The 27,243-nt window shown below is 41.6% G+C and overlaps 1 protein-coding gene across 1 annotated transcript; it reads left to right on the top strand.

Annotated features, from left to right (window-relative positions):
• The first annotated feature begins 1,583 nt into the window (after positions 1–1,583).
• ALDH7A1 (aldehyde dehydrogenase 7 family member A1) lies at positions 1,584–26,046 on the top strand. The gene is made up of 18 exons (XM_039544944.1): positions 1,584–1,802; positions 2,378–2,431; positions 4,034–4,099; positions 6,788–6,868; positions 9,330–9,453; positions 10,557–10,689; positions 11,330–11,374; positions 12,441–12,518; positions 13,816–13,913; positions 14,924–14,965; positions 17,215–17,309; positions 18,909–18,993; positions 19,256–19,362; positions 20,627–20,743; positions 21,293–21,390; positions 21,567–21,640; positions 24,334–24,409; positions 25,550–26,046. The coding sequence occupies exons 1-18, from the start codon at positions 1,611–1,613 to the stop codon at positions 25,602–25,604; spliced, it is 1,620 nt and encodes a 539-aa protein (XP_039400878.1). The 5' UTR covers positions 1,584–1,610; the 3' UTR covers positions 25,605–26,046.
• The last annotated feature ends 1,197 nt before the right edge of the window (positions 26,047–27,243 follow it).

Here is a 27,243-nt window from a genome sequence, read left to right as displayed (position 1 = left end):
GTTTCTGTCTTCAGCACCCCCCACTATAAAAATTGTTCCAGCACCACTGCCCCTACACCTGACATCAAAGGCATCTAAAATGAGTTGAGGTCACTCATGCTAGCTCTGGAGCCATAAAATAAACACTAGCTGAGGACTGTGAGAGTCTAGTAGTAAGGCTGGCAAAAAATGATGTTTACTTGTGAGTGGAGTGGTGCCCAAGGAGGCAGCTCTCAAAAATGGAGACAACCTAAAGGTGCCACAGAGCTAGAGCAGGTAGCCCCAAAAAGTCTGAGTGAGCAGTGCTGTGGTTGCCGATAAAGCTGTGGAACTAGAGCAAGAGTGGAGTCAGTTCCCATATTTTCATGGTTGGAGGGTAAAGCTTCAAGGGAGATGTAGTGAGGCAGAAGCTTAGGGCTTACAGGTTTAGTCCAACATTTTTAAAGGTGGATGCTGATTTTGAATCCCTCAGCTGCCACTGACTTCACAGCACAGCTCCTATGAATATTAACTTCAAGGTGTCTCCAGTCAGACATATTAAAATGGCACCCCAAAACAGTAGTCACTTCTGAACCTTTTTGCCATAGCCCTTCTAAAGAGATCTGTTGGAGAAGAAACAGATGTAAACTTGATGTTTTACTAGAAGTCCTTTCAAAGGACTATGTACACCTTTTCTTGGGACTGTGAAAGACTGATAGTCTGGTAGCACTGCAAAAGGAGAAAGAAGCAATCTGACAAGTGATCAGCAGACAGCAGCCCTTTCCCATTTGTATTAACCTGTTTCAAGGACTGTATGCAGGGGAAACCAGGTATCAACAGATGGAGGGGAACTGATTAGAGATCTTCTAAATATTGCCAGAGAGCAGTAATCTTGTGTGCCAACAGAAGCCAGGGGAAACCAGACCTGGGAGCTTTCAGCATGACAGTACTCCAGGACTCTGGCACTTTTCAGTTGTGGCTGCCCTGTTCTTTTCTACGATGGCATCTTTTCCTTGTGAAATATTTTGGAGTGGATCTTGATTTGCAGCCTGGATACTGATAGATTACTGTGTTTTATCTCCTTTGAGCTACAGAATGTAGTGCAGCTCCAAAACTAGATGACTTCCTCAGGTCCCTTCCAACTCTGAGATTCTATGAACTCAGGCTTCAGAGGGTTTTGCTGTCTCAGAGTTCTCAAATGACTTCTTGTAATAGCCTCACGTTGACGAAAAAAAAGGAAGCTACATAGTTTAACATTCTCTACTGCAAAATTAAAAATACATTTCATTGCACAGTGAAACAAACACGCCTCCTTGCACAGAAGGGGTTCCTTGAATCCCCCAGCTTGGTGCCTGTAGCATTGATTTCTTCATACACTAGATGGCAGTAACTAATTCATTCGCTCCCTCTTTCACTAGCCGGTCTGTAAAAAGGATATGTTATTTCCTGTAAGAATAAACTCTCTCATGTATCGATAGTTGGAGGAACAACTCGTCTTGACAATCTCGCTGAATAACCCCCCCGGACCAAGAATGTGGGCAGACCCCTGAATTCACCAATCATGTCTCCCAGAGTTTGGGGGCGGATCAGGGCTACGTATTGCTGACTGCTTCCAGTAGGTTTGTCTGCTTGTAATACAGCTTCTGTTCATTATGCTGCGGCTAAGCTTTGCTCTCTCCAGACACGTTTTACTGAGGAAGAGAATTTTAGCATCTTGTAAGAGGCCTGCTGCATTTATGTCTACTTTGCTGATCAATCAGCCCCAGTATGCGTGGTTGAAAGACCTGGGACTGAAAGAAGAAAATGAAGGCGTGTATAATGGGATCTGGGGAGGAAGAGGAGAGGTAGGTTTGTAGCTCGAGGAACCCTGAACCAGTGGCATTGATTAAGAGTTGCTGACTTTCTGGATTAGGACAACCGAGCTGCTGCCAAAAGCTGGAGGCGCCTGAAATCAATATGCTGCCGAAAAAAGGAAGAAACTTGTTAACTATGTTGCAGTCGGACAGCTATAAAGTTATTGGTTTTGTGCAAAAGAATTTTCAGTGGGAGAGCAAAGTAGAAATGTTTGTCTGCCCCATCCCCCATTATAGGCTCTCTGAAGTTAATAGTCACTAGGGTTGAATAACCACAAGTTTGTATGTGGCAATCTCTTTAGGCTCCAGCTTTCCGTATGCATTATTTGGCTTGCCTCCTTTGTAGGGCGATGTTATCTTGTTGCTCCTTGAGTGGTGTATTTTTTTCTGACACGCTTTGTGTTTATTGTGTTTTTTGTATGTGTTTGCATTATTACTTATTCCTTTTTGCATAAAAAAAACTGTCTTAATACCCTAGATATCATACCCTCTCCATCCAATACACACCACCATTTCCCCCTAGTTGTGCATATTTCTAACCTGATTGTAAAATATTCTCTCTTTAGATTGTGACAACATATTGCCCAGCTAATGCTGAGCCAATAGCAAGTGTGCGACAGGTAAGTTTGTCTTTTATCTTTCTGGTGCCTACTTAGAGCAAGGGATCAAAAAAGGCACATGGTAGCCAAAGGCTAATTTGGAAAATAAAGTCCAACACCCTGGTGAGAAGGCCAGTCCTCCACCCCAGCTGCTAGGAAGGAGAGGGAGATGAAATTCTGATCAAGTTGCTGTCTCTGGGTCCTCTACCCATATTAGTCTGGCAATCAGGTGGCTGGTTGGTAAATGTGAAGCTCTTGGGTGGCTGCAATGGTCTCTCCCTCCCTCCCCAACCTCCTGCCTGTCTTTTGGAGGGAAGGTAACAATTTTGCTATTCAGTCTCTCTCTAGTCTTGGAGGTGCTACAGAAAAGGAGGAGATTCTGCTGCTCTCCCTTCCCATAATCTTTTTTAAGGAGTTAGGAGCTTCCCTTACATCCCCCATTTTGTGACTAGCTCTAGTGCCTGTTGCTTCTGTTCATAACTTTCTCATCCAAGTATCTGAAACTGACATTTCTCTTCATGGTTTCACTGCATAGCAACAATGACATGGAACAAGAGTCTTCACAATTTCACTGGTCAACTATATTTGCATAATATAGTTTGGACAACTTCCGTGCTGTGGTGCTTAACTAAATTTCTACCCCCTTTATTACAAAAACAACATAAAAAATGTATGTCTATATTGTGGGGAAAAGAAAAACAGGGTATTCTTAACATAGGTTAGCTCTGGTTAAAATATCAGTGAAGACAGCAGCTCAGCTAACTCAGGTTCACAGCTCGAGTTCAACCCAAGTTTCCCTTAGGCTTTAACTCTTGCTAACCCAAGTTAAAAAGCAGAGTTGCTTTGTTTCCGCTACTGTTTTAACCTGGGTTAGCTAACATGGGTTACCTAACCCTAGTTAAGATGACCCTCCCCACTCTTTTTTTCTTTCAGTGTAGACATACCCTTAAGCTCAAATGCTGCCCTTCTGGTCCCATAGGTGAGGTGAGCACAAACCAGTAGATCCAGATGGAGGACATATAGCATGGGAGAGAGAGGGCTTGTTAGCCTATTCTCTTTATTCCCCCACCCTCTAAGGGTTTCAGGCTTCATAGATCCAGTGTGGATGGGCTGGGTACAAAGGAGTGAAGCTGGGAGGGTAGATATTCTGCAATACTTTTAATACAAAATAAAAATAGTAATAATAATAAATAGTGGGATTTACAATAATAAAGCAAAATGTCACTAAATGGGCTATGTGTATTCCCATGATTTTTTTCCCAAGGGGAATACAGCTGAAGGAAAACTTTATTTAAACTGTAAACTTTGGCTAGGATAGTAGATATGTTCCCCATATCTTTGTTTATGATATTAATTTTCCAATTTAATTTTTATTTCTAGCAACTATCTTGTCAGCACAGTTAGAAACCAGCATGTCACACTGTGAACACAGTAGCTTAGAATATAACTTTCCTAAAGAATGATTCCTCCCAATTCGGCACTGTCCACAGAAAATCCATTCTGCTTGAGTCATGCTCACTGCCTCTTCTGTATTTCAGCTTCAAGGAACCAGTAGCAAAGTGACTTTTGTGTTTTGTGTCCGTCCCCCCCTCTTCCCCTCACCTTAAATCTTTGTTCATTTAGGCCACCTTGGAGGACTATGAAGAAACAATAAAGAAAGCTAAAGAGGCATGGAAAATATGGGCAGATGTAAGTTGACAAATGATTATTCATATTTTTGAAAGTGTCTCTACAGCAGATAAGGACCCCTGAAACCACAAAATTACCCTTTTCTGTTAGAGACTTAATCAAGACCCCATGTCCTATACCAAGGATGGGCAAATTTTTTGGCCTGAGGGATGCATCGGGCTTTGGAAATTGTATGGAGGGCCAGTTAGGGGAGGGGGTTGTGGCTTGGCCTCCACCCCCTATATGTCCCGTCCCCCCCCCGGACTCCTGCCCCATCCACCCCTGCCCGCACGCTGTCCCCTGATGGCCCTTCACTGCCCCATCCAACCCCTCCTCTCATTCCTGATTCCCTCCCCTCCCTCAGGACCCCTGCCCTATCCAACCAGCCCTTCTCCCTGTCCCCTGACTTCCCCAGGAACTCCTGTCCCTGACTGCCCCCTGTTGGCCCATCCAAGCCCCCTCTCTCATTCCTGACTGCCCCCCTGGGACCTCTGCCCCATCCAACCATCCCTTCTCCCTGTCCCGTGACTGCCCCTGGAACCTCTGCCCCTGACTGCCCCCATTACCCCATCCAACCCCACCCCCGACTGCTGCCACGGGACCCCTCGCCCCTTTCAACCCCTCTGTTCCCCGCCCTCTGGCTGCCCTGATCCCTATCCACACCCCTGCCCTCTGACCACCCCCCGAACTCCCCTGCCTTCTATCCAACCCCGTTCCCCCACTCCCTGCCCCCTTACCGCGCTGCCTGGAGCACCAATGGCTGGCGGCGCTACAGCCGCACCACCTAGCTGGAGCCAGCCATGCTGTTGCCAATGTGCAGCGCAGAGCACTGGGTCAGGCCGGGCTCTGCAGTTGCGCTGCCCCAGAAGCTCACAGCCCTGCTGCCCAGAGCATTGCACTGGCGGCGGAGCGAGCTGAGGCTGTGGGGGAGGGGGAACAGCTTGAGAGGGGCGAGGGGTAGCTTTGGGGCCGAGCGGGACGGTCCCATGGGCTGGATGTGGGCCACAGGCTGTAGTTTGCCCACCTCTGTCCTATATGATACCTTAAACCTAAATTGCGCGGCAAGGACCTCATAATCATACAGCACCTTTTCCAAGCCCTCACTGCCCTCCAGGTCCAATGTGTTCATTTGATATAAAATGCAAACCATTTAAATGTGTCTCCAAACTTTCAGTGTGCCACAGACATTTGTATTGTAATGCGTTTTTGTACTATAGAAGCTGTTGTAGAGAGTGGAAGGAAGCTAGAAGTCTTTAAAACTAAAGGTACATCCAGACTACCTGCCGGATCAGTGGGTAGCGATCGATCTGTTAGGGATCGATCTATCACGTCTCGTCTAGACGCGATATATCGATCCCCAAACGCGCTCCTGTCGACTCCAGAACTCCACCAGGGTGAGCGGCAGAAGCGGAGTTGACGGGGGAGCTGCAGCTGTCGATCCCGCGCCGTGAGGATGGGAGGGGAGTCGAAATAAGATACATCAACTTTAGCTACGCTATTCCCGTAGCTGAAGTTGCGTATCTTACATCGACACCCCCCTCCCCCCAGTGTAGACCAGGGCTAAGTAAGAAAAAGGTGTGTGTGTCTGTCAGAGAGATGTTTCTTGTTTGGTTGGTTTGTCCTCTCCCGCCACCCTGAAGCTGCCCATGGAGGAGGTTTTATATCTAGCAGGGCAGTTGATCACTGTGGTAATGGGGAAGGCACTATTCTTCTTTCCCCTTGGGTAACTTTTTAATTTTGGGGAAGATGGATATTGCAATTTATTATTTTTCTCACCCCAGAAACCTTTTAGAGAAAATAGCTGCTCTTATCCCAATAATAATATATTTATCCATCATTGTTGGATGTATCAGGCCAAATTCTTGGCTAGTGTACATCAGCATATTTATGCTAGTTGAGAATTTGGCTCATCAGCTTTCTTTCTGCTGAAATTATCAGCAGTGAAATATAGTTAACAAGGTTAACGTTTAAAATATTCATAGTAGGCTTCAGAATCGATAAGCAGCTGAGCATGAATTGTTTCCATTAATATCAACAGTACTATAGTTTCAGCCTGTCTGCAGACTCTGGTAGATATTACTGGAGTGATTACATAAAGCTCACTTCTTGAAGGTTGTTTTTGCAACCAAAAGGATTAGATGGCTTCTTTTTTTGGACAGTTTAGCTTAAGACATCTCTTAAAATAGGGAATTGTGTTGCCAACTGCTCTGCCATGTAAGTACATTATACACTGGGCTCTAGCAAGATATTCACAATTCACTATGTGAAATCAGGGCTGGCTGGCCTACAAAGGAGGGCAGTAAAAATGCATAGTGAGCGTGGTATGTGAGGAATTTACTTTCTGACAGGTCCCTCATATTTGTTTGAAAATGGTCCACATTTCATATATCCTATACTGGACTAGGATAAGGGGAACAGTAATTTGAAGTCTGCATTCAGCCAATGATGGTGTCTTAGCACCAGAACCCGCAAACCCTTATTCCCATGAGCAGTTCTATTTGAGGCCCTGATTCAGCAAGAATTCAGCCTAACATTAAACATGAGTATCCCACTGTAGTCAGTGGGAGGAGAGAGGACAAAGGTACAGTAACTGGCTGCTTCTTCCCTTAACGTAAATAGTGGCCTGGCTGCATGTGCCTGTAGCAGAAGGTGCAGTTTAGTCTCTGAATCAGTTTCTTTAAAAAAAAAAAAAATTTTTTTTTTGTCTAGGTTCCTGCACCTAAACGTGGAGAAATAGTGAGGCAGATTGGAGATGCCTTGAGAAAGAAAATCAAAGATCTGGGAAGCTTGGTAAGTGTCCAGAGAAACGTGTACATATTTGAAAAAGTCAAAATTATGTTTGACTCTGGTTTTAATGTAGCTCTGTGTAATTAAGTGAGAAATTGTTAGTCTTAATAACTTCTAAATACTTTTTGGTTTCCACTAATGATCTGTGGTAACAAATAAGATTTAGTTAACTTTTTTTTTTTAAAAAGGAAGTCTGCATTTTTGGTGCCCTATTTTAAAAATAATGCCACTTTACCTTAGAGTTTTAAAGTGATGACATCACAATTCTCAGGCTCAGAATTTAGTGTGACCAGATAGCAAGTGTAAAAAATCGGGACAGAGGGGGGGGGGGGTAATAGGTGCCTATATAAGAAAAAGCCCCCCAAATCAGGACTGTCCTTATAAAATTGGGACATCTGGTCATCCTATCAGAATTCGATCAATATTTTTCTTTTGCCTCCACTGTCCCTTCTTCCTTCCTTCTTGTACCAGTTCACAAAGCTGTATTTGTTGTAACTTGTGTCTTGTGTGGGAAGCACTGCTTCAGTTTTTTAAGACATTTTGTTTACTGGAAGTGGGCCACAAATATTTATGAATTAATAAACGTAGGATGGGGTTTTCAAAGGTGTTCAGAATTAGTCTAACTCTGCTGGCTCCCAAAGGAGCCAGTCATCAAATTCTCAGTGACTTAAATGGAGTCGGGAGCTAGCACTTGAAAAAAATCATACCTCTAATTCACAAATGGTCTTAAAACTACACTAGGCTCCTGGTCACGCTGTCATCTCCAGTTTCTCCCCTTCCCCTAAGAGCATTGTCCTCAACACACCTGTCAAAACAGGAAAAAATGTGATTCTGAAACTGTCCTCTTTCCAAACAAAGACCTTTACCATGCTCAACTGTCACCATGCTGCTTTCCCACCTTTCTGTGAGACAGGGCATTGATGCTAGAATGATCCTGAAAGAAGACTTCCTCTCATACAGAGCTTTTCAACATGGGTTCTTTCTGGTGATCTGAAAAATGGTGAGAACTAAGATGTGGAGAACGAGGGATTTAGGTCTGTGAAAGGATCTCAGTAAGTGCTGGTGCAGGATATAAAAAGTCGGAGGATTGCTGCTGTTGGACCATTAGGCAGTTTCCATTAGGGAATGAGTGTGCTAGGTACCTCTGTGTTTACGCAGAGTACTGTTTTCCTGCCTAGTGTGGACAGACAGAGGTCTGAAAAATGTGCTAGAGACAGCATGTGATGCAGCTCTGAATTGCTAAAGCATGAAGTTATTACATGGTTCTCAATCTGATAAGGGGAAAAAAATACTAGAACCCCGCTTGAAATCTATGGTTGCTGTAGTTTCAAACTCCCACTCCTTGTCTTTGGTGAACCCACCATCAACCTTTTGGGAGGCAGAAATTCACCCAGAAAACACTCCAGCACCTTTACAGATACAGATGAGCTTTTTTTTTTTTTAAATCCACCAACATTCAAGTGCCCCTCCAACATCCGTCCCTTAGTTACAGAGGAGGGCACCTCTTTCCCCTTGTGTGGCTGATCTTGAGTGCAGTGTGGTGCATAGTGGCCATAAAGATAAGCTGCCCTTTGAACCCAGAACTCAGACTCCTGGCCTGTTGTGTCTCTGCAGCAGTAGCAGGTGCCCTGTTCTGCACCCTGCCCTGTCCCATTTGATACAGTTCCACATGGGAAATTATTCATTACATTGGAGAAGATGGGGGTTAATATGAGAATTGAAAGGTGAATAGCACTGAATAGTCTTTTTACGTGCCCATCAGGTTGGCAGCTCATAGTCATCCTGCCATCAATCAATACATCTGTGTCTTCTCTGTTGTTTCCAACTGGTAAATCCCCAGCTTCTAGCAAAAATATATAAACTGGCCATTAACAAGATTAGGCTTGAAATCAGACGAACATTTTGAACATCAGAGGAGTGAATTTCTGGAACAGCCTTCCAAGGGGAGCAGTGAGGGCAAAAAACCTAACTGACTTCAAGATTGATAAATTTATGGCAAGTAGCTGATCTGTGACTACTACCACCCAGTATCTCCAACAGCTGGTGATGAGACACTAGATGGAAAGGCTCTGAGTTACTACAGAGAATTCTTTCTCAGATGTTTGGCTGGAGAATCTTGCCCACATGCTCAGGGTCTAACTGATTGCCACATTTGGAGTCGGGAAGAAATTTTCCGCCAGGTCAGATTGGAGAGACCCTGGGGTTTTTTTTTTTTGCCTTCCTCTGCAGCATGGGGCCTGGGTCACTTGCAGATTAAAACTAGTGTAAATGGTGGATTCTCCGTATCTTGAAGTCTTTAAATCATGACTTGAAGACTCCAGCCAGAGGTTATGGGTCTGTTACAGGAGTGAAGTTCTGTGGCCTGCAATGTGTAGGAGGTCAGACTAAATGATTATGATGGTCCCTTCTGGCCTTAAAGTATGTGAGTCTAAAAAATGATCCTGTGTGTTCTTAATGTGGTCAGGTCTCACTAGAGATGGGAAAGATTTTTGTCGAGGGTGTTGGCGAAGTTCAGGAATATATTGACGTCTGTGACTATGCTGTTGGCTTGTCCCGAATGATCGGTGGACCTGTCTTGCCTTCAGAAAGTAAGCACATGTATTAAAATTTGTATTTATAAAGTTCTGGATATAATGGAGCTTGTTCTACATTACTGCACTGTGGATTATATATTTATGCAAGTTACCAGTTTACTGTATCTGCTGTTGTGACTTGTTTGATCTATGTGATGACCTGTTTTGGTGCTACAGAGTGCATCCATTCTTGTCTCAGTTAGAAACTACATACATACAGTAACTAAGAACTGAGTTCCTCTCCATTAACAGAGTCGCTAAATCAAAGTATAGAATGAGTACAGCAAAATCTAGCTCGTTTGCACTAAGACATGGGAAACCTGTTGACAATTAAATTTTGCAGATTGATGAGTCAGCAAGAAACATGCTTGTACTTTTGTTTCCCTCATTATCCAACTGACATGATTATTCCTTACAACTAGTTTACCAGCATGCTGTAGAGTACAACTGTAACACAGCAAATATTGTATGAGTAATTAATTCCTACAAATAGACTTCACTAAAGCTATTAAAGTTCTGCCGGAAAATGAGATGACGCTATTTGATGGAAATATCTGGCTTGTGGATTATTGAAATCAGTTTCAGCAGATCATCTAGCTGGAATGTAAACACCCTTTCTATGTATTAAGATACTGCCATGCACCAAGACAGCTCTAATACAATTTTGCTGAAACTGACCTCTCTTTTGTTCCCTAGCAGGCTATCTGCATTGACTTTTTTTGTGTCTGTCCTAACAGTTGTTAGAAAAATACTCTCTATTATGCAGCAGAGCTTATGCTATGTTTTTGTTCTGATAACTATGCAACTATTCTGGTGCATTTACCAGCAAGTAACTTATGTTGTGTTAAAAAATGTCCTACAATTGCCAATACAAAGGTAATAAATTGAGTTCTGCCCACATCACTGCAAATAAGATAAGATAAACTATCCACCTACTTCTGATAAACAAAATAGATGGGTCCCAGAAGTCGTCAAACTTTGGCTGTCTCAGATCCTGAAGATTTGTTGCAGTCCATGCCTTTTCTTTTTTTATTTATTGAGCAAAACAGTCACGCACACACACACACACACAATCAAATTGCTCTAATTTGTCTTTTTTTTTTTTTTTTTTCCCCCAGGACCTGGCCATGCCCTTATAGAACAGTGGAATCCTGTGGGATTGGTAGGAATTATCACTGCGTTTAACTTCCCTGTAGCAGTATATGGTTGGAATAATGCAATTGCAATGATCTGTGGGAATGCTTGCCTCTGGTAAGATGCTCAAATACTTTAAACTAAAATGCTGATAGTGGTAGTCTTTGCTCATCATAGCAGAGTTATGTTTGTAAGGCCACTCTCAGGCATGTAAGGAATGCTGTATTTGAAATGTCAGGTCTCTGCTATTCATCCCACATTTACAAACTCTTCACTTCTGATATCTCTAGGTTGGCTTCAAGTCCTGCTTAAAAGCTCTATTCTACCTTATATTACTGTAAGCTCTTTGAAGCAGGGGATGTCTTGGAATTCATGTCTATACTGCATCTAGCACAATGACTGTAACAGCCCAATTAGATACTGAGCCCTCTAGGCTCTACTGTCATACAAATAATAGAGAATATGGTTGACGTTTAAGAATTGGGTACATAGAGCTAGGCATTCGAATAAGTCATTTTATTTTCAAAGGTTCTGGGTACCTGTAGCTCAGCTTCACTTAACTAGAAGTTCTGGATCCGTAACACCTCTAAATATTGAGCCACTTCCACCTAAGTATCTAGCATTAGACACTCAAATCTGAAAATGTCTGGTTAAGCTTACTGTGCCATACCTCTAACTCTGATTCCTTGCATATTACAAGAGTTGCATATGGTATTTTGGGGAATGAAAATGATTTTGCATTTTTTTTTTTTTAAAGGAAAGGTGCTCCTACAACGTCCCTCATTAGCGTAGCTGTTACAAAGTAAGTTTTGGAATATATGCACATATAATTGCTTTTGCACTTTGTCTCTGAGATCTTGAGGCTGAGATGAGAGTGGCTTTGTCTCCTTCCCCTGCCATGCAGACAATAACAATGTATATTGAATAAATTTGTTCCCCTGGTTGCCCCTTTTTTGAGTCCTCTGCTGGGCAGTAGCAGATGTCTGGGATCTTGCAGTTCAGCTTCTCAGTGTCGGAGAAATCAATGATGGAGAGTCTGCGTGATGTTCTAAGTGTAACATGTTTTGTTTGTGCACGTACCAATTCTGAGTGAGACTGTGAAACAGCAGCTGATGCTTCCGTCTTCCAGGAACCTCAGCCCAACACCAGTGCCTAGATTTCAGGAAGCAACTTCAGGCTCTGATTAGTGTTAGTTCTTTAGGCAAACTCTCCTGCTGCTTGCACAGTTCTCGCTCTCCTGAAGTTGCCTCAAAACAGAACCTGGCCAAATCCAAAACTAAAAAGCCAGCATGTCTTCCCAAGAATCAAAACTTGCTCACATGCAAAGAGAAAAAACCTTGGACAACTGTAATAATGCCACTCGGTGACACCTGTGATGACACTATCAATACATTGAGGAGATGGCTTGTATGCACTTTAACCTGTTTTAAGTAATGAAAGTACTACAATATTTATACTACTATTCATTCCTGAGAGTATGCCCCTGCCCCCCCCCCCCATGCTAGATGCTACTTCCGAGAATAATTCCATTGAATTTCCAAAGGAAATACTATGAATTATGCTATAATTGGGATTTTATATGCGCATCTCTCTTCTCTTTGCCAAGTACATCCTGGAAGGTGCACGATATTTTAAATATGTGGATTTTGTTATAAGCCTTACTATTACACTGGACAAAGATCTTTTCGGAGAGGAGAATATATTTATATATAAACAGTGCACCTGATACAGATGATAAAAATAAAAAATTAAGAGTCTATTTTTTTTGAGACAAAGTGAAAATAGTAACTGCTGATTTTTTTTCTCACATGCATCTGACTGAGATCTCTCAAATCCCAGCCTCTCAAGAAATTTCTCTTTTTTTCTAGGATAGTAGCCAAAGTTCTGGAGGATAACAAAGTGCCTGGTGCAATCTGCTCCCTGATATGTGGTGGAGCAGATATCGGGTAGGCAAAACTTCTTGCATTTTGTGGAGAAGGGAATGGCGGAAGGGTGGCTTATGGGAATAGTCTAGTTTGAAAATAGCTTTGCTCTCTCTGAGCCTTGTACTACACTTAGAACCAATTGAATCTACCTTGTTTTATTTGCCTCTAACTTGGACATGCCTGTCTATCCATAAACTCTTTAGCACAGGAAACATCCTATCTTGACTATCTGGAAGGCATCCAGCACATTGCTGGCACTGCTGTAAATATGTAACTAATAATTCCATGGACCATTGCAGGAACAACCATGTTACTACAAACATAACAAAATGTGAATCTAGCTTCTAGTTTGGTGAGGGATTTGTCCCCATTTTTAACTCTTATTCTTCCCCTCTCTCCCTACTTTGTAGCCACATCTAACAAACTCTCTGAACAGCCCTAAAGAATACAGCCTGGGTATAGTCCCTGCTATATCCCTTCCCCCAACAACCTTTATGGGCATGCCAGTTGGGGATGTTCACTCCCATAGAGGTGCATGTGAGCCCACAAAGTGCCTAAAGCCTTGGCAGCCGTACACCCCAAGTTGTAGTTGATAGCCTGGGTCTGGTAGCATTAGGTTAGTTGCCGTGCCAATGGTGCTGTACAAACAGCAAACAAGTGCTTAAAACTTTGTTCCTGTAGGCAGGGTTAGACTTCAGAGTTAGTGCAGATGGCACGGTACTAGAATCTGACACGGAAACATGACACTTATTCTGGCACTTTCGCTTCTTTGAGTTGCATTCCAGTTAGGCACTGACTTGATTCTTTTAAATCTGTTTTGTATTCCTGGCTTTCAAAGGCGTAAATGTAACCTTTTGTTATAATTAAAGCTAAGATTTTGTCATGCATATTTTTAGTAAAAATCACAAACAGGTCACGGGCAATAAAGAAAAATTCATAGAAGCTGGTGACCTATCTTGTGCATGACAAAATGGGGAGCTGCGGGGTCCCCACACCACCCCTGGGGGCTCTTCTGGAAGCTGTGGGGTCCCTCCACTGCCCATGACCTCCGTGACTTGAGTCCACAGGGCCTAGGAGCTGCAGGGTCCCCCCACTGCCTGCGATGGCTGGGAGTTCTGGGCCCCGCAGTTCCCAGCTACCATGGGTGGTGGGGAGACCCTGCAGCTCCCAGGCGCTGCGGGCTCAAGTCACGGAATCCATGACTTCCAGAGACCTCTGTGACAAATCATAGCCCTAGTTATAATTAAGAAACACATTTCTCATGTCAACTTGCTCCAATTGTACACACTTTTGAGGATAGTCGTGTTCTCTTATGTAGCACAGCAATGGCAAGAGATGAGAGAGTGGACCTGCTGTCTTTCACTGGCAGCACTAAGGTGGGCAAGCAGGTGGCACTTATGGTTCAAGAGAGATTTGGTAAGTATGTAGAATTTTTGCTTTTTCCTCTTTTAAGTGTTTGGTTTGTTTAGGAAGTGAGGCTGAGGGAACTCTGACAATAGAACTTGTCTCAGTTGCCTTTTTAAAAAAACCAAAAACTTTTGTGTTACAAGTGCAGCAGCGAAGCAGCATTTCTGCTAATTCTAGCCTAATCCAGGACTTTTTTTTAGAGTCTTCTGAAATCTGGCCTCTGCTGTACTCAGTGGGCCTGCAAATTGTTTTTTTGATGGCCTCTCTGAATCTACCTGATTCTTGTCTAGTATGTGGTAATGCCACTGTGGTCAGCAGTGATTTCTGGGAGGGGTCAACAAAATGATCCTTGGGAAACTGCCTCTCCCGACCCAAGTGTAGCTGCCTCATCTTTTCCCTTTTTTTTAAAGAAAAGGGGAGGATGTGTTATCATCAGGACATCTGCCTCTGCTGCAGAAATGTTGCGGAATCCTGGATCCATGCCCGATTGTCAACATCTAGATGTTTTTCAGTGGACAATTCTCCATATAAACCAAAAGCCTTGGGCCACTATCCCTCGATCCCTTTGAGGATTTTGGGTTGCATTTTTCACTCTCTTCAGTCACTCCCTGATTTGAACTATAGAATTCACAGCAGCTTTCACTATTAAGGGCTCAATAAGAATGGAAGGCCATACCTTCCTTCACATTTAGAGATTTAGGACACTTGCCAGGAAAATAAGCACAAGTGCTAATTTTTCTTGCTGATCCCCCTTTGATTTCATTATCATCTCTCTCATTGTCCATGTCTTTCACACGCTGCACTACTTCAGTGTTTTTTGTTTTTGTTTGTTTGTTTTAATTTTAAAGCAAAAACTCTCACTGTAGGCTGGACTTTGTTACCCTTAGTCCTTGAGTAGCACCATTGGTTTCAGTGGGAGCATTCGTGGAGTAAGGTATTGGTCCCTGTACAGGGACCGTCTATGATTGTTACTCATAGCTAGCTTCTTAACTCACGTTATTGTTTACTTATTTTAACAGGACGGAGTCTGTTAGAGCTTGGTGGAAACAACGCCATTGTTGGTAATACACAATATAATAATCTCTTCTCATATAAGTTATTTCTAATGTTAATATTGCGTTCATAGTAGACTAATCTTTTTATCAGGGATTGTCGTCTTCTGTGTATGGAAAGTACCTAGCATACAGTGAATGTTATCACAGCTGAAGGCCCAGATTTAATAAGTTCCTTAGGCAACTGCCTGGCTTGAAACACATGAAATACCCTGCTGAATCAGGACTAGATAATATGTGAACAATGATCCCTCCCCCTCCACACACACACCTCCCTTCTCATAAGCAGTCCTCTACCTTCCAGCTCTCAAGGCTCTACATCCTAGTCACCATCTTCCAGTCAAGGACTAAATGGAAATCCCTTTTGAATGTCAGTGCCTCTCCTTAACTGGCCAGAGGGATCACTGTGGAACAAAACACCCTTAAAAAGCTGAACAGGCAGCCACTGATCTTGGCATTGAGGGATGGGCATTATAAATTGCACCCAAGTTTTTCACATGGTTGTGCTGAACATAAACACTGGATCATAAGACTTCAATTTTTAGCTTGAGAAACCCTATAAAATAGTAAAGCTACTACTGCTGTTCTCTATTAACTGAAAACTGTAATCTCTGAATTTATTTTTCCCAGTTGTTGCTTTTCCCAACTTTGGTTTATTTATTTTTGCATTGCACTCTGCTTGGGTGATAAGTCTAGAATGGTCATTTTTCCATCCTGGTTGTTGTGTACTAGCGCACTGCTGTTCTGGGGTTGCAGTATTGTGAGGGACAAACTAATTTAGGAAAATACAAGTGAAAGTCAAGAAACATTTGTCTATGTATTGGGCCTTGGGGGTGTGGTTTTATTTATTTTTCTGGTATATTCAAATGATGGGATATAAACTATATCACTTGACGACCATGTTTAAGGATGGCTTTAATTGGTGGGTAGGTGATTTTAGTGTTCTAGAATATATTTATACTTAAGTGCCAGCCAATAGGCATATAATTCTGGGAAAACATTCTTAAGAAAAATACCTACTTCCCTCTTTGTTGTCCAGTAGTATAGTTCAGATTTAAGTATCTCAAAGCCTGATCTAGTGCCCATTGAAGTTGATGTGAGTCATTTCCATTGACTTCTAGGGAGTTGGATCAAGGTCTTGGAGAGCAGCTGGGAGCAGCTCGGGTAGCTATACACGGGCTACCTCTGCTTGAGCTAATGTGCTACAAGATCAGTGTGGCCATGGCAGCACAGGGTGCAGCTCAGGGTAGGTGCTCGAGTTTGTACCCAGCAGGTCAGGCAAGATTGTACCTGAGCAGCTAACCCGAGCTGCAGCTTGTGCCACTGCAGCCACGCTGATATTAACATACTAGCTCACGCTCGCACATGTATGACTACCTGAGCTGGCAATTGTACCTCCTTGCTGCTATGTAGATATAACCTTAATGGGGGCAGGAGAAATGCACACTAGTTAACACTTGATGTCCTGGTATACTTTTCCCCCTCTATTGCACACTTTTAGCCTTCTTAGGTTGTTGAATTTCCAACCTTGCTAATGGATAAAAGATCCCTCTGAAACTTGTGTTTAAGTTTTATTTCTATGTCTTGTGGCAGGAAGTAGCATAGATTATCTTCCTGTTGTTTTAAACATACTGCCTTTTGTTGTCATGGTCTTGTCTAGGTGACAGGGTAAAAGATGCCTGATCATTTTTGCCTTTTATTTAATAATCTTGTAAACCTAGTTCCTGCTGGCTAATCTGTCTGAAATCTTTTTGAACAGTCAAACCCCAGTATGACACCAGTTTGAGCTATCTTAATTTTTAAACTTCTTTTTCTGCTTCATGATTTTTTTTATTTTCTTTTGCTGTCCTGGATCCTCTGCATTAGTCAGTTGTGCCCTTTGGCATTGATCCTCCATGCTATCTGACCACCCTTTGGTGGTGTTTCGCCAGGCCATCTGGGTTCCACTCAAGCAGAATAGAGAGGGGAGGGATGCAGAAAGCTGGCTGCAGTTTCTTGATTCACAATCAAGTTGTGTTGCTTGGGGAACTTTGTTCAAAGTGGCCTGGAGAACCAAACCTTTGTGCTTAATTCCAGATACATACAGGAAATTAGTTTTAAAGTGCCCTTAACCTACACTATTCATTCACCTCTTTCCTAGTGCTACCTGAAAGGCCTAATATAGTTTACTATGTTGACTAATTTGTGTCCACCGAATTTAGAGGGGCTTGGAACCAGAAGCCAATAACTTACACCTTGATGTTCAATTCCTCTTTAAGTGTTTGAAGATGCAGATCTTAACCTAGTCATCCCTTCTGCTCTATTTGCTGCTGTGGGGACAGCAGGCCAGAGATGCACAACTGCCAGAAGGCTGGTGAGTAAATATGTATTGTACAGTTGGGATAGTTAAATCATCCAGTATGAAGGAGAACAGGAGTAGTCTTAAACCATACTTCTAATGCATCTAAAGCCAGTGGGACAGGAAAAATGACTATTAACCTGTGGATTTAAGTTCCAGAACTATTTCCTTACATTTCTTTTTTTAAAAATACCCAATCACGCTAAAACTGTAAAATATAAACTCTAACATTTCTCATCCTTTATACTCATTGAATTTCACTTTGCTTTCATTGCCAAGGCAGTCATCTTCATTTATTTGAAATATACTGTAGTTTCTGCTAGCAAGTAGTGCAGCAAGTAGTACAGTGTTTGGATTATAGCACATAGGGATTTTTCTTTAGTTTTTAAATAAGTAATTTCCATCGTATTAAAATTGTTTTGACTATCTCTGTTACTATTTTTTGTATAAAAGCTTGTTTTAACAAAATTTAAATATTAGAGTCTAATTTAACTGATGTCCCTTTTTAGATGAATATTTCCTGCTCAAATTATGGTTTTGTTCAGTAGAACTTCAACTAAAAACTAATGTGTTCAGCGCTCAAATATTTTATCTAATTATTACACTTCAGACTTCAAAGACAAATTAAAAATAAAAACTAATCTGTTTTGCACCATCCTTACAGATGTCAGTTGTTTAGCTACTATAAAAAGTGCAATTTTGGTATGAGGAACTTCTTCTCAAACTCAATAGAAGCTTTAGAAAGACATTTATAATCCATTGTAAATGAATGTTGCAAATTAACCATAAGCAAACAAAACAAGAATATTATATCAGTGTGTTTTCACCATTTATTTTGACTTGTATTTGTTTTAAATTGATAGCTTACGTACTGGATTTTTGTGTAAGCTCTTGAATCTTAGCATGAGACTTCACAACAGTAACTTGATATCAAAGTTCACTTGAGATGGGGAGCAGCACTCTTTTTAAAAAAAAAACTGACTGAAATGTGAAGATTAGCCAGGCTCTACTGTAAATTTCAGTACTTTTGTAGTGAGAGAGGCTGCATGTCTTCAATTTTCAGTCCAGTGAGTAGGGTAGGATGGGGTGAGAGAAAATATTTCAGACTTGCTAACTAGATTTTAAATCTATTTATCTTCTCTTAGTATTACTGGGGACTGATTCAACAGGCATTTTGTTGCTAACTCTCTCGATGTTATCATGAGTCTTATGATATTTGGAGGGTTTTTTCCCTAAAAATCCCCAGGTTATAGTAGTGTGTGTGTGTGTGTGTGTGTGTGTGTGTGTGTGTGTGTGTGTGTATTCTCAACTTTTCATTTGAAAAAATATGCTTAGACCTTGTGGAGAAAAGCTTTGAAAATGTGACCTGGGCGTCCCCTGAAGACCCAGAAGGCAAATTAAGACTCTCTTAAAAACTATTCTCTTTTTTTTTTTTTTTTAAAGCAAGTCTCATGATTTTTGAGGCCTTATTTAGGCTTTTTTTGAAAGCTTGAGGTTGATTATACAGCTCCTATTCTTCAGGGATGCCCAAAGCTCAACACAGGAAGTTTTGCAAATTTCAACAGCTGTGATATTTTACTAACTGTTTCATAAAACTCTTGTGACTCTATTTAGTTCTTGCATGAAAGCATCCATGATGAGGTGGTGGAGAAACTTGCTAAGGCCTATGCACAGATTCGCATTGGCGACCCATTGGATTGTAAGTAGGGTTTTATTTTATTTGCTCCTACCTATGGAGGGAAAAGACTATTACAAAATGATTGAGTTAGCTTCAGTTAGAATAGGAGCTGTGAAATAGGGAGGAGGAATCTAATTAGTCCTAATTGTTTTGTTTATCTTGGACATATTAAATGGCTATTTTCCCAGCTATCATGGTGATAGGCATGTTAGAAATGTATACAGTTGTCCTAAAATAATGTCTTTGATTTCTGTGCCATATATAATATGTTTTTACTTTTCAGCCGCCACTCTGTATGGGCCTCTCCACACTAAACAAGCAGTGATGATGTTCCTTGACGCAGTGGAACAAGCCGAACAGCAGGGTGGCTCTGTGGTGTATGGCGGGAAGGTGATTGTTTTTACTATCTGGGCTGTTAGAATAGAGCATCAGAAAAATGACCACAGATTGGTGGGTGACGGAGAGCCCAGATCATATTCTGACTGGTTGTATGAAGCTGTCAGGAGCTTCAAATATGTAAGTCTATCAAGTCTGACACTTGACTGGTGGGTGGGGATGGCTCGACCTGAAGTCTGAAGCAACATGTTTTAGAGAATTGAGGTTAGTCTGGGAAAATGAAATCCTGAGTTCAATGTCAGCTGTGCCACTAACTCAGTATCTGGCCCTGGACAAGTCTCTTGCACTTTCCCCAATCTGTGGAAAGAGAATCCTGCTTTCCTTATTCCTGTGTTGTTTAATTGCAGTTCACATTTTCACACACAGAAAAGCAACTCCCCTCTCCTCCAAACCCTGGCCTCCCATTCTCAATGAAACACTGGAGTTAGGGCTCTGAAGGACATCCTGAGTCATGTAGGCATCTCCATGGAGCAGGATAATAAACTCTTATCCAGGACTTCAATTTGGATTATTGCAATCTCCTCCCTGACACCCATATCTTTCCCAGGTTTCTGGCTGGTGGGTCTTGCCCAAATGCTCAGAGTCTAACTGATTACCATATTTGGGGTAGAGAAGGAATTTTTTCCTAGTTCAGATTGGCAGAAACCCTGGAGGTGGAGGGAATTTGCCTTCCTCTGCAGTGTGGGGCACGGGTCACTTGCTGGTTTTAACTAAGGTAGATGGTGGATTCTCCGTAACTTGAAGTCTTTAAATTGTGATTTGAGGACTTCAGTAAATCAGCCAGAGGTTAGGGTCCCATTACAGAAGTGGGTGGATGAGGTCCTGTGCAGGAGATCTGACTAGATGATCACGATCGTCCTTTCTGGCCTTAAAGTCTTTGAGTCTTTGTCTCCACCTTCAGTGCATTCAGAACATAGCCACTCAAGTGACCTTCCCTGCTTGCCATTCACAACACATATGGGAAGAGGGAAGTTTACTGTCTGTAGGGTCACTTTGCAATTTGATTTTGTGTGTGTATAATTGTATATGTAATGCTATACATTTTGCTCTTCTATTCTGGATGTGTTACAAAGTAGAATTTGGTACAGTGTGTTCAGTTTAGCTACTCATGGAAGGTTTTCTGTTTCTCATTGCAAGATATAGTTATTGCATCCAGACTATTGAATGGGATGCACTACGTGTACCTAGTTCCTAAGCCAAACACTGATTTTTTTCTGAAGTAATAACTTGGCTATCACTTTTTTTGTGTGTTTTGAAGGTTCTAAATCGCCCTGGTAACTATGTTGAACCAACAATTGTGACCGGCCTTCTCCATAATGCATCCATCGTGCACACTGAGACATTTGCCCCCATTCTTTATGTGCTGAAATTCAAGGTAAAAAAAACAACAACAAAAAACAGAAGGAGGAGTGAAATGAGCTTTGGTCCAGTGTTATTCAAAAGTGCATATGCCCTGTATGTTAAATTGAAGCATGCAAGGGGGAGAGGGAGAATGAGAGAAGTATTCCCAAGTGTGTGTCATGTTCATGAAACTGTTCTGATTAGGTGTATTATTGGCCAGTTATTATGATTCTTAACTGTAGGGGTATCTGGCATAACTGCATAGCTCAGGACTTGTTTATGTTTATAATCTTATTTAAAAAGCACCCAGGCTTAAAGATGGTAGTCTATACAGGACTGTAGCTGATTATTGCATAGATTGGGGGTGGGTAGGGGGGAAGCTCTTTGTCATTGCCTTTCTGTACAACCAGTGTGTGCAGGCATGCTAATATGTGACTAGGTGTACAGCTATTTGCCACGTGATTAACATGATGCAACATGGCACTAGTTTAAGTTAGCATTCTGTTTTTCATGGTACCTTTTTGTGGTGGTCACTGCTTATCTTCAGTAGTCCTGGCATAACTACTTATGTAATTCCTTCCAGACAGAAGAAGAGGTCTTTGCTTGGAATAATGAAGTAAAACAAGGTCTCTCTAGCAGCATCTTCACCAAGGATTTGGGCAGGATTTTCCGCTGGCTTGGGTATAACTCTTATATTTTTCCTCTTTCTAAAACACAGGATTGTCTAATTTGCAAACACTTAGTCAAACATTACTACTTCAACATTAAAGCCTCTTTTCGAGAAGACACCTGGCTCTTTTCCTTACCATGTGACTACAGAAGTTCACATTGTTTGTCTACCTTGTCTTTGCTCTTAGGCCCAAGGGATCAGACTGTGGTGTTGTAAATGTCAACATTCCAACCAGTGGGGCTGAAATTGGAGGTGCCTTTGGTATGTTAATTACATTTCCTACCTTGATGTTTTGGAACAAATTGATAAATTTAATAGCAATACGTCACCAGGCCCAGATGGTATTCACCCACGGGTTCTGAAGGAACTGAAATATGAAATTGCAGAACTACTAACTCTGGTATGTAAACTGTCACGTAAATCATCCTCCGTACCAGATGACTGGAGGACAGCTAAAGTGACACTGATTTTTAAAAAAGGCTCCAGAGGCAATTCTGGCAATTACAGGCCAGTAAGCCTGACTTCAGTATCAGGGAAAATTGGTTGAAACTATAGTAAAGAAAAGAATTATCAGACACATAGATGAACACGATTTGTTGGGGAAGAGTCAATATGGCTTTTGTAAAGAGAAATCATGCCTCACCAATCTATAAGAATTCTCTGAGGGAGTCAACAAGCGTGTGGACAAGGGTGATCCAGTTGGTATAGTGTACTTGGACTTTCAGAACGCCTTTGATAAGGTCCCTCACCAAAGGCTCTTAAGTAAAGTAAGCAGTCATGGGATAAGAGGGACGGTCCGCTCATGGATCAGTAACTGGTTAAAATATAGGAAAAATAGTAGAAATAAATGGTCAGTTCTCACAGGGAAGAGAAGTAAATAGGATCCTCCAAAGACCAGTGCTGTTCAACATATTCATAAATGATTTGAAAGAGGGGTGAACAATGAGGTTGCAAAGTTCACAGTCAATACAAAATTACTCAAAATGGCAATCAGCTTTGGACTTTACTAATAGTTACAAAGGGATCTGTCAAAACTGGGTGACTGGGCAACAAAATGGCAGATAAAATTCACTGCTGATAAATGCAAAGTAAAGCACACTGGAAAATATACTATCTCAACTATACATACAAAATGGGATTTAAATTTGCTGTTACCACACAAGAAAGATCATTGTGGATAGTTCTCTGAAAACATCCACTCAATGTACAGCAGATGTTAAAAAAGTTAACAATGTTAGGAACTATTAGGAAAGGGATCAATAATGAAAGAGAAAATATTAATCCATGGTATGCTGACACCTTGAATACTGTGTGCTGTTCTGGTCGCTCCATCTCAAAAAAGATATTAGAATTGGAAAAGATACAATGAAGGGCAACAAAAATGATCAGAGTCATGGAACAGCTTCCATATGAGGAGAGATTAAAAAGACTGGGACTGCTCAACTTAGAAGAGAGATGTTTGGGAGGGGAGGAATGTGATAGAGATCTATAAAATCATGAATGGTGTGGAGAAAGTGAATAAGGAAGTGTTGTTTGGTCCTTCACATAACACAAGAACCAGAGGTCACCCAATGAAATTAACAGGCAGCAGGTTTGGAACAAACATAAGGAAGCGTTTCTTCATCCAACACACAGTCAACCTGTGGAATTCATTGCCATGGGATGTTGTGAAGGCCAAAAGTACAACTGGGTTCAAAAAAGAATTCGATAAGTTCATGAAGGATAGGTCCATTAGTGGCTATTACCCTAAATGATCAGGGACACAACTTCATGCTCTGTGTCCCTAAACCTCCAACTGCCAGAAGCTGGGACTGGACTATAAAGCATGGATCATTCCATAATTGCCCTGTTCTGTTCAGTGCCAGATGCTTCAGATGGAATGGCCACTGTCAGAAGACAGGATTCTGGGCTAGACAGACTATTGGTCTGAACCAATGTGGCCGTTCTTATGATGCTTTTAGATGATCATATCCTACAGCAATGGAGCCTATGGTATAAACCTGAGGTTCCATTTTTAAAAAACAAACAAACATCGTTTTTGATTTTTTCCCCTTATGAATACTATTTTCTTCTTGCATAGATTCTGGTAAAGACTAGTCACAGCATTGCCACTTTAAGAATAGCTTATTTCAGGTCTTCTGACCACTTGATTTTTAAGGCCAAAATCTGCCCAATTTCCTCACTGTAAATCTACAGAAATCAATGTTATTGCTCTGCATTTATGCTAGTGTAGCAGAGACTAGAATTTGGCCAGTGGCAAATTTTCTGTTCCATTTAGAAAAATATTTATTTAATAAAAGGATAGCATATGGAACACTTATTGCTGTGAAGGAAAGGTAACCCAAAATACCTTGATGATGGGTATGTTAGAAAAGATCTCATAGCTTAGGGTAACAACCTCTCACTGGGACAAAAGCACAAACTATTAAAACCAAAATTCCAATTGCTGCATGCATAAGGAAAATGGCTTTTAGAGAACCGCTATGTATGTTGTTATTGAAACTTGATTCCAAATCATGCCAGCTAGTGAACTTCTTCCTAAGGGGATCTGTAAAACATATATTCACCTTTGGCACTTCTCTCTTCTAAACCTCCCCATCCTGAAACAAAACAAAATAAAACTGCCATAGCATTTCTCTCACACTACATAGTTATTTTCTCCAATGAAAACCAGCCATTCACATAATACAGTTGTCAACAGGAAGGCAGTGAGACAAAGTGGGTGAAGGCCAGCATTTTCAGCCTGAGTATGTGGAGGTGGGTCTCTGTTTTTCTTGTAAAGTGGGGGAAGGAAAAGAGCTTTTTTACCTCTGAGAGTTGTAATTGAACTTATTAAAAAAACCCTCTAACCTTCCCCACAGTACAAATATAACTTTGGTTGAGTGTGGGAGCATAAAATAACCACAAAGGAGCTTCTAGCCCTCAGCAGTGTAATAATTTTTTTTTTTGGTAAGGTGGTGAAAAGCACACTGGTGGTGGAAGAGAATCTGGCAGTGATTCGTGGAAATTGTACATGAGAAGGTCCACTTGGTAAGAGCTAGGCTTACATAATTTATATACAAATCAATGTAAAAATGCACAGGTAAACTTACTAAAGTTGATCTCTTGCAACGGAAGATTTACAAGCTAACTTCCCATGGCAGCAGGAATAGTCCCTTAGCAGTAGTGTGGACACTACTGGAACTTCCTAGCTAGTAGCAGTCTCAGAGATTGGTCAGTGGTCTGTTGGCGAGACTGCCCAAAGAGCTACAGAGACCAACAGATTTTTGTAACAAATAGTTCATTATTACAGAACAGGAGATAACCAATTACAGGTATAATCTGCCCTTTTTTTAAGAACAAGGAAGAGATATATTCATCCAAGAAGGAAGTAGGGTATTAAAAACATCCAATACAAGGCCAAAAATCTAGATACCCATCCTTTTTGGAAAAGAGGGGAAAGTCCTGACATCTATAGAAGGAATTATATTTTTAAATATATTCGTTTCAATCTTCCTGATCTTGAACTTGATTGAGTAAAATATAATTGCTCTGATTTGTAAGGAAATCTGTGAGGTTGCCTCTACAGAGAGTAAGGCCACTACTGACAGTGGCAAGTATTTAGGTAAATACTTAATTTCTATGAATGTCCATTTTTACTGGGCGACTATTGACACACACTGTCCTGAACCATATGTATGCCAATAACTAACATCCTTGCTTCTGTATGCAGAGGGCCACGTAGGGTGACCAGATGTCCCATTTTTAAAGGGACAGACCCGTTTTTGGAGACTTTTTCTTATATAGGAGCCTACTACCCCCCACCCCCGTCCCGTTTTTCACAGTTGCTATCTGGTTACCCTATACATAGTATAGACTAGGAAGTAGAAGTTGTCTTTCAAATTACTTCTACTACTGAAAGCATCAGTCTGCCTCAACACTCTTGGTTGGAGACAAATGGAGGATTATATCTTCAGTCTGGTGAAGAGGAGGTAGTTAGGGAGGGGATGCAATCCTCCTGTGCTGCCCAATTTTTACACTGTAGAGATTGGTAAAAATGACTTTTTGCCATGCTTTTTAATTTAAAACAAACTGGCAAATGCGTTAAGGAAGGCTTGTAGACATGAAACAGTTCTTGTAATTGATTTCAATGATCGTCTATTTCCTAAATTCTTCTTGTTTCTCTTTCAGTACAATCAACTACAGCAAGGATTTGCCTTTGGCTCAAGGAATCAAGTTTCAATAACAACCTTGTGAAAGGGGGTATCCTGAAAACTCCTGACATTTCAGAGCCATGCACTTTCCAACATTTGACTGAGATAATGATCTGAAACTATACTGCACCAAAATAAACGCAGCAGCTACAGTACTTCTATGTCAGAAAGCCAATTGTTATATTTTGCATCAAATTCTTATTTCAGTTCTGAAAAGTAAATTTGGAGGGAGGGGTTTTGCATTGCATTAAAGTGGCCTGCAGAATTTTACAATGCCTTTTCTATGTGCTGCAGCATCAGCAGAATTTCTGTGCCTTTGTCCAAACACTGACCTTGATGTGGGTGTGGTTGTTAGATCCGTGCTTCAGAAATGCATGTTCAGTGTTTAACCAATATCTTGTCCCATATCAGGGACTGTAGTACAGGGGCTGCTGATCCCCTTTTAAATATATAAATAAAAGCACATTTCAGAGACTCATGATGCTTCTGATTTTTTTTTTCCATGACTGACTTAGGGCTAGGACTCTTCGACTTACTGGCCCCATTTTCTCCCTGCTGATAGTTCAGTATCAGAAGTGCCCTTGGGCTGGATGAACCATTTGATATTCCTTGCTGTCTGTCAGCAAGGAGGACCCCATCCCTCGTACCGGGACATAGAAGATAAGATCGTGGGAAATGGTTCCTGCTCCTGTACTCTGGGCTGCTCCAGTTGGCAACTGGGGATTGAGTCATGGGGCCAGATTATCCTTTGTGTTATGTTCCTTTTGTGCCACTCAACCAGCATAAAGAAGCCATAGACCAGGTGCTGGGGAATATCCTTAGGGAAGAAGGAGTCCCCAGGGAAGAGGGGTTTGTTGGGGAAAAACAGGGTGGCCAAAGTGCTATTGCACTCCAGATATGCTCAACAGCCATAATGGCCCCTGGTAAATTACAGCAACCCTGAGGGGGTCAGATGGGAGCTAGACCTACAATCAAAGAGGTGCAAAGGTGGCTGTAAGATGCTCCCCTTTTCCCAATCCTGTGCTGAGCAGATCGTGGGCCAAACAGGCACTGGGTTGGTGGTAATCTGGTCAGTGTTATAATATACACAGTTTTTCTCCCCAAACCTCCATGCAGAGGATTCCATAATTGCAGAACATGCTGATGGGTTCAGTTTGGGCTTTAGCCCAGGGCCACAACATAGATCTATAAATCATGCACTATCACATGAGATTGGCTACAAATGTCACAATCCTGCTTCTTGCAGCACTAGCTGAGTCTCTTCGTAGCATGTAATAATTTTTTTATGTAAAACAAAGAATAGATTATTAACTTAAAATACTTGATAATTCCATAGCGTGGGAAGTCTTTTGGATGGCACTTTCTAAAGAGCTGGAAGCTGACCTGACTCGGCTACAAGAGAAGTCAATGGGAATTTTAGCAGACCTAGGCCAATGCTGAACATTTTTGAATGTCCAGCCTTTGATTGTAAACTGACTGGTATTTAAAATAGGACATAGTCTTTGTAGAGACATAGAAGTGCATCACTTGAGACATTCAAAACTAGAACACCCAGTCCCCCAGCAGCAGATGGATCACTAGTCATTACATGATTAAACTGTTTCCCCTTCTTGATGCTCCTTAGTTCTTGCAGAGACTTCAGGGAAATTCTCAGTTTCGAGCACCTCTGCA

The sequence above is a fragment of the Mauremys reevesii genome, linkage group 6, assembly GCF_016161935.1.
Source record: "Mauremys reevesii isolate NIE-2019 linkage group 6, ASM1616193v1, whole genome shotgun sequence".
Classification (NCBI taxonomy): domain Eukaryota; kingdom Metazoa; phylum Chordata; order Testudines; family Geoemydidae; genus Mauremys; species Mauremys reevesii.
The sequence above is the reverse complement of the archived record's forward strand: the minus strand, read 5'-3'. Positions and strand labels throughout refer to the sequence as shown.

What these genes read in the sequence shown, in the direction of transcription:
- ALDH7A1 (XM_039544944.1), top strand. Translation starts at nt 1,611, where the DNA reads ATGCTGCGGCTAAGCTTTGCTCTCTCCAGACACGTTTTACTGAGGAAG. An exon ending in TCAAAGATCTGGGAAGCTTG is followed by an intron (nt 6,869 to 9,329) that starts GTAAGTGTCCAG and finishes TAATGTGGTCAG; the next exon opens with GTCTCACTAGAGATGGGAAA. An exon ending in CATTGGCGACCCATTGGATT is followed by an intron (nt 18,994 to 19,255) that starts GTAAGTAGGGTT and finishes TTTACTTTTCAG; the next exon opens with CCGCCACTCTGTATGGGCCT.